At 39.4% G+C, this 8,104-nt stretch overlaps 1 protein-coding gene across 3 annotated transcripts in view; it reads left to right on the top strand.

The window, feature by feature from the left end:
- Positions 1–2,678, top strand: part of MARK1 (microtubule affinity regulating kinase 1) — a 95,688-nt gene extending 93,010 nt beyond the window's left edge. For all 3 annotated transcript variants that reach the window (XM_034667207.1, XM_034667206.1, XM_034667205.1), the window contains one exon: positions 540–2,678. In XM_034667207.1, the coding sequence (XP_034523098.1) occupies positions 540–894 (355 nt within the window). In that variant the 3' untranslated portion in view covers positions 895–2,678. The remainder of the gene's footprint in view (positions 1–539) is intronic.
- The last annotated feature ends 5,426 nt before the right edge of the window (positions 2,679–8,104 follow it).

Below are 8,104 nucleotides of genomic sequence, written 5' to 3' on the forward strand. Positions count from 1 at the left end.
ACCCCGTGATGTCTACACTTCCACGTGTGGTACGACCTGATGCCTTTACCTCCTTGCAATACAACATCCTTTGTCAACATGATCCGGTGGAAATAATCCCTCTGTAGCCATTACTACTAACCTTGTCCCCAGTCCTTTTCCTACCCAAAAAAGGTAGAACAAAAAGAAATTTATATCTTTAAAAACACGTATTTGTAAGTGGAATGCTAGCGGTTTCCGTTTGTGTAAATGTACAGAAAATGGAGACTCTGCTTTTGCAGCTTAAACAGAGAAATATGGAAGGAACGGACAAAGTGTTAAGCTCTTCACTTTCAGCTCTAAACTTGTTTCCCACAAGCAAAGCCAAGGCAGGTGGCGTCCCGGGGTCTGTTTTGGGGACAGCAGGATGACGCGAACGTTTGTATCTACCTGAAGGTAGTCTGTAAAGTGGGTGGTTTCGTTAGACTGAGCGATGACTGCTTAGATTTCATGCGTGCTTTGATTTCTTTGCTGAATGGAATTTTTGTTTCCATTTCTCTCCCTTTGCCCTCTCCTTGTAGAAGTACATCAGGGGAACCAAAGGAAAGAGACAAGGAAGAGGGTAAAGATTCTAAGCCCCGTTCTTTGCGGTTCACGTGGAGTATGAAGACCACTAGCTCAATGGACCCCAATGACATGATGAGAGAAATCCGGAAAGTGCTAGATGCAAATAACTGTGATTATGAACAAAAAGAGAGGTTTTTGCTTTTCTGTGTCCACGGAGATGCTAGACAGGACAGCCTCGTGCAGTGGGAGATGGAAGTCTGCAAGTTGCCGCGGCTGTCGCTGAATGGGGTCCGCTTCAAGCGAATATCTGGCACATCTATTGCCTTTAAGAACATTGCATCTAAAATAGCAAATGAGCTTAAGCTGTAAAGAAACTCAAATTTCAGGATCAGGGAAGATACATTCACATATGAGGTACAGTTTTTGAATGTATTGATAATGCCTAATGTGGTTGGCCTGTGAATCTCCCCATGTAGAATTTGCCCTTAATGCAATAAGGATATACATAGTTATGAACTGTACAATTGAAGTCCGTATGAAGTATAATAAATATCCGTAGCTGAAAAAGTAGGTCCACATGTACAGGTAAGTATATTGTGTATTTCTGTTCATTTTCTGTTCATAGAGTTGTATAATAAAACAGATGATTGCTTAAAAAACTTGTATAGTTGTCTAGATTTCTGCACATAAGTGTATGTTTGACGTTTTCAGTTGGAGATGTTCTTCCCTGTTATTTACATTCTGATGGGTTTTTTAAATTCTTACCTCCATCATGCAATTTTGAAAGTTGTGTCCAGAATTAAAAGTGCACAGAAATAGTCTTTAAAATTGTAGCATGGACTTTTAAAAATTATTTTTAAATCATATTTAAATTTAAACCAGATGCTGATAAATAGATCAGCTTTACTATACACAGAATTATTCCTGCTTCTCTTTGCTCTTCTCCTTGTTCTCAGACAAGGTTTAGTTGAGAAAATACAAAATGTTTACAGTGTTGGCACTTAGAGTTTTTAAAATAAACTACGTGAAAATAACAATAGCTTTGCCTTGAGCTAGCTGAGAAGTACTGGGGAAGAAGTTAAACCTGTATCAAATTTCTTTTAAACTTTAAAGTGTTCCCTGGCCCACTGCTAAATGTAGCAGCAAAATTAAAAAGAATCAATACTTCATCTGGCTATTATAAATGTAAACTGTCAACTTAGGTTTGCTGCCTTCTGAAAACCGCAATGTAATTGCGGAAATAGAATAAGATTGGGACTGTCTCATAGCACAAACTCATCTTTACAGTGTTGATCAATGCATCAGTTAAGAAATAATGCCACCTCAGGAACTAACTGGCATTGGGAACATTGACCGATTCCCCCTCCCATCCCCTTCATCCACCCCCGACTCGGTAATATCTGTGAGTACTTAGGAGACTTTTTGAGCAAAACCTACTATTTATAACAGTGTATTATTGATCTATGCTTACGTGGTCGTTGAGTTTATTCCCATGTAACCTGTTCGTTTTTAATATTTTGCCAGATTTCTTGTATTTATTCCACATCGTTAGGCCTATAATGTGCAGCTTTGTAGTTGGGCATTTGCCTCCTTTTCTTTCATAATTAGTGATATATGCGATGTAAAACCACTAGGAAAGGTACATTTTAATACTTGTTTTTTTTTTTTTACTGAATTAGCCTTGGAGGTTGACTGTGCAATGTTATTTAATGTTGTAATTACTGTAATATCAATATATGGGCCCCATCTGCACACTCCTGAGGAACGGAAAAGTGTATTCAAATTTTAGCAGTTCAAAGGAGAATAAAGCTGTGATAAATACTGTAATTCTAACCTACATCCGAAAGCTCTACGTGTAGGTGACATGCCATTCCGTAATGGCGTCCAGACGAGGGTGAATTTTACATTCTGTACTGTACTGTGACGTAGCTTTCTTCTGTAACGGTTCTGTTCTAAAATGAAGTGTATTTTTGCCTTAGCAAAGGATGGTGTTTGGGGAAAAAAAAAAAACCCACAACTGTGTAGCCCCTTTTTAACCTAGTGTTCATTCAGAAAAATTGATGCAAATCTTTATTCACTTCCACTGGTGCACACTGAAATTTTACTTGAACAGTTCTCATAATAAAGCACTTGTCTTCTGCTCTTTATCAAAATGTGAATTACCTGTTTTCTAGCACAAAGGTATTCTGTATAGGTTTATATCGGGTGTTCTAAATTTCGTTGGCAGGGGGTGAAGCTGTGTAGGTTTTCAAAATGTTCATTATGACAAGAAAATTTGACTCTTTTTTATAGGAATTCCTATCATCAAAACACTTTAAAAAATAGCCATCATGCCTTTTCCAAGGTAGAAACCAGTGGGGGTTTTTTTGGTTTGGTTTTGTTGGGTTTTTGTTTTTTGTTTTTTGGGGTTTTTTTACATTTTCTCACTCGGTTAACTCATATATTTGTGGCAAGGAATTTTACTTAAATATTTTTTATGAACTAAAAATGAAATCTTGATATTCACTTCAGGTTTTCCCATTTTATATGACAACATAACTTTTTTTTTTAAGATTGAGAGGAATTTTACAATATGTTTGCATAAATAAATACCAGTTATATTCACTGGCTATGCGATGTCAGGGTTTCCTTGGTTTCTGTTTAAATATTATTTGAAATAACATCCCTAATATTAAATTAATTATTTTGTAGAGACTGGGATACAGTAATTTGATAAATAAAAATTTGACAAATAATGAAATATACTCCAGAACCTTGAGCCAATAATGTTGTGTAAGGTAGGATTTGATTCAAAACCTGAAAGACCTTGGGGCGCCTGGCTGCCTCCTTTTGTGGAGTGATTTTCACCAGGAGGATCATTTCACAATGTGGACACCAAAAATAACGTGATGAGTGAGACACCAATTTACTGTAAGTGAGTCCATTAGAACGCATTAGTCACAGTGGTCCCTGCCTTTGTTTTTAAGTCTGTTGCAGTACCTACTGTGTCCTAAGACCTATGAAAGAATTGTAAAAGGTGGTTCCTACTTCTCCCGAGATTTTGGTCCATTTTGGAAAGACAACATGTAAGACACACAAAACCGTAAAAGCACACCCACATGGGAATAATGAGAGCGCTCGAGTAAGCACAGACCGTAGCTGCCATAGGAATTCAAGGAAAGGTGAGTTTTGCATAAATAGGAGAAAGACCTTTTGAGGATTTTGAGGATGGATGTAATATAAGAGGCAGAATGGAGGGGCGCCTGAGTGGCACAGTGGTTAAGCATCTGCCTTTGGCTCAGGGCGTGATCCCAGCGTTATGGGATCGAGCCCCACATCAGGCTCCTCAGCTATGAGCCTGCTTCTTCCTCTCCCACTCCCCCTGCTTGTGTTCCCTCTCTAGCTGGCTGTCTCTCTCTCTCTATCGAATAAATAAATAAAATCTTTAAAAAAAAAAAAAGGCAGAATGGAAATGATCTTTTAGGAAGGAACATGTGAGAAAAGGCTTGTAGCTAGTAGTGGCTGTAACAACATATATTGAAAATGAACCACTTGGTGGCGGGTGCGGGGAGGTGCTCCTGGCTGGCTCAGTCAGTGGGACATGCGAGGCTTGATCTCGGGGTCACAAGTTCAAGCCCTGCTTGTGGGTAGAGTTTACTTAAATAAATAAGTAAAATAAAATAATTTTTTAAAAAGCCACTTATTCTAGGGAGTGGTAGGGTTCACATAGGTTGACAAAGAGCAGGTTATATAAAGCACAGATCGGCAGCCTCAGCTTGGACTTGACTTGTGGTTAGAGGGGAACAATCAAGAGGCTTTATAAGCCAAAGAAATACGAGCAAGTTGTGTCTAAAAGAAGAGCAGTTCATTAATTAAGCAACTTTGAGGGCTAATGTTCTGGGGAAACAGCAGTAAAAAAAAGAAAAAAGAAAAAAACCCAGAAATGTGTGGGCTGGTGGAACGCCAGAGCCAGGAAGATCTTATCAGAGATCTTTTCAGGATCAGAAAGGGTGAAAGGAGTGTATTTGAGAGACATTTCAAAGGATGGATCAACAAGCTATCAGGAGTGGGACGTGCTCTATAAAAGGATGAGTAGGCGGCAGGGAGAGCTTCCTGGCGTGTGACTCAGGTTTCAGCTCGCATCTCAAGACTTCCACTTTGATCTAACATGGATAACAAGTACCAGAGTCACCCTGCCACCTCGAACAAAAATAGACAAAATATACGAAACAAGAGATGCATGCAGTGTTTTCATTTTGATGAAATGTTCTCGGGACGTTGGCTATCAGTCAGTCAACGAAGGACAGTGAACCCTGAGAGGAAACAAAGGAAATGAACCCTGTGGTCGACCCAGCTATTTCCCTTGAGAGAGTTTCCAGGCCGTGGCACAGGGAGGGGGAACCCAACTAGAACCTGGTGTTCGCCCTCATCAAGGAGCCAGAGCTGAGAGAACAGGGAGATCAAGACAGCCAGAGCCTGGAAGGGAGAGAGCTTTACAAGAACCTCAAAGATCGGCAGAGATGAAGCCTGTGAGAAAACTGCACAGGCCAGCAAAAGAGCCACCCAGAAGTGCTAGAACGATCGAACCCCATAGGAAGTCACGCCCTTTCCAGCCGGCCCTCGTGAAAGTTCATGATTCGTCGGTCAGGGGGTAGAGTACACAGAAGTTTCGCCTCAGTAGTGGAGACCAGGTCCTGCGTAACAAAACTTAATGACTCAGAAGGATAATTGGGTAACTCAATTATGTCCCAGAACAAAGTTTGAGAATTTTAATAGGAATACAAAATATGGGCTCACCAACATGGTAATATTAACAATATCTAGTAGCATCCATTCAGAAGTTTTCCTGCATGTAAATATGAGGGAAAATACAACCCTTAACGAGGAGAAAAAAGCCAGTTGACACCAGGAATGGCAGAGGTGATAGAATTAGTAGGCAAGGACATTGAAACAGTTACAATAACTCTATTTTGTATATTCAGAAAGCTGGAGAAAAGATTAAGTATGCTAAGTAGAGGTATGAGCGGTATGAAATAGCACAACTCTGACTTCTTGAAATGAAAACTACAACCTCTGAGAAGAAAAACGCACCGGAGGGAATTAGATGAGACACTGCAGAAGAAAAGACGGACTTGAAGGCCTAGTGATAGAAACTATCCAAAATGAAACAGAAAAAAACAGCTGAGAAAAGATGGGCAGTGCATCAAATGAGCTAAAGGACAATTTCAAGCAGCCCAGTGTTTGCACAGAGCGCCTGAGGAGGTTGAGGTGGGGAGAGACACTCAAAGATAGAATGGCTAGAATGTTTCTAAATTTGCTAGAAACCATAAATCAGCAGACCCATAATGTTTAACAAATTCCAGCATCAAGAACCATGAAGAAAATGATATCCAGGCGTATTAAATTTAATTGCTTTTAAATCAATGATTAAAAAATAAAATCAGTGATAAAACAAAAATTTAAAATCAGCCACAGAAGAAAGATCTATTATGGAAAGAGGAACAAAGAAGAGGATGACAGCCGACTTCTTGTCAGACACAATGTGAAACAAAAAACCAGTACTGGAAAAAATAAAACCGGCACACAAGAATACTCAGATACAATATTTTTCAAAAACAAACATGAAGTAAGTAAAGACTTTCAGACACAGGGAAGCTAAAAGAAGGCATCGCCAGCCAACCTGATACTGTGAGAAATGTTACATGAAGTCCTTCAAGCAGATGGAAAAGTATGCCAGATGGGAATCTGCCATCTACACAAAGGAACAAAGAGCCAAATTCACAACTATGTTTAGAGCAAAAATAGTAACAATGTTGCTACAGGATTTGTAACATGTAGAAGTAAAACTTACATGAAAATGTAGCACAAAGATCTGAAGATTTTTGCAAGGTTCTTGTACCTTCTGTATAGGGTAAAATAGCACTTCAGCACAGATTTTAATAAGGTAAAGATGTATTCTACAAACATTGTTTAAAAACCACTGAAAATCCACAGCAGACTTATAGCTAATGAAAAACAAAGGAAGTAAACTAGAATTAAGAAGCAAAAGACAGAAAAACAAATGGAACAAAAGAACAGGTGGAAAAATAGAAAACAAACAGCAAGTAAAAGCTTTAAATCCAAACCTATCAGTAATTACATTAAATATAAATGGCATCAGGGCGCCTGGGTGACGCAGTTGAACGTCTGACTCCTGATTTTGGCTCAGGTCATGATCTCAGGGTTGTGTGGATTGAGCCCCATGTTGGGTACCACACCGGAAGTGGATTCTGCTTGGGATTCTCTCTTTCCCTCTGCCCCCCACTAAAAAAATGACAGATATATATATGGCCTAAAAGGCACAAGTGAAAGGCTGCAATTGTCAAATTTTATTTTTTTAAGATTTTATTTAGTTGAGAGAGAGAGTGAGAGAGCACAAGCAGGGGGAGCAGCAGAGGGAGAGGGAGAAGCAGCCCCCACACACACACTGAGCAGCCTTGATCCCAGGACCCTGAGATCCTGATCTGAGCCAAAGGCAGCTGCTGAACTGACAGAGCCACCCAGGTGCCCCTGTCAAATTTTCTTTTTTAAAGAAAGCTATATGCTACCTATGAAAAACCCACTTTAAATATGAAGACACAAATAAGTTAAAAGGATCAAAAGAATGGTGAGCTGCCTGGTTGAGAGGTAAAATAATGTTCGCTTTCAGGCTTATCAACCCTAAGGTCATAGAATAATCATCAAGTTTAAGCACTCTATTTCACAGATCAATAGATTGCAACTCAGTACAGTGGCTTAGAGGCCGGCTGAGATGACAGACTCGGAATGGAGACGTCCTGTCTACAGGAGATACGAACTGTAAGCTGGGTAAAGGCTTATTTGGGTGTGCTAGCAAAGATGCGACCAGTAAATGAAATAAAAAATATGTAATTGTGGTCTAGGGGCGCCTGGGTGGCACAGCGGCTAAGCGTCTGCCTTCGGCTCAGAGCGTGATCCCGGCGTTATGGCATTGAGCCCCACATCAGGCTCCTCGGCTATGAGCCTGCTTCTTCCTCTCCCACTCCCCCTACTTGTGTTCCCTCTCTCGCTGGCTGTCTCTATCTCTGTCGAATAAATAAAAAATAAAATCTTTTAAAAAAATATGTAATTGTGGTCTAATGATGTTTTCAAATATGAAAATCATAAACCCTGTGTCTCTGGGTTTGGAAACATGGAAAGTGAATTCCTTGTAGGAGTAGATAACTTAATGTTTTTCTTTCTTTAAATTAATATTCCGAATTATTCTCAAAACTTAGATTATATATTTTTATAGACGCTTGTGTACGTGACATAATTTTTTGTAAAGTCAGCATGGATAAAGGTTAAGTGTTTTTAAGTCATCTCATAAGTCTTTAACATCATTTGCATTTTCTGGGTATGTAACCGAACACCCACAGTACATGTTTTAAAAAGATTTATTTATAAGAGGCTAGCTGGGTGATGGGTAGTAAGGAGGGCACGTGTTGTGATGAGCACTGGGTGTTATACGCAACTAATGAATCGTTGAACGCTGCATCAAAAACTAATGATGTACTATATGTTGGGTAACTGAACATAATAAAATTTTTTTAAAAGGTTTATA

Source organism: Ailuropoda melanoleuca, chromosome 8 (genome assembly GCF_002007445.2).
Source record: "Ailuropoda melanoleuca isolate Jingjing chromosome 8, ASM200744v2, whole genome shotgun sequence".
Classification (NCBI taxonomy): Eukaryota; Metazoa; Chordata; class Mammalia; order Carnivora; family Ursidae; genus Ailuropoda; species Ailuropoda melanoleuca.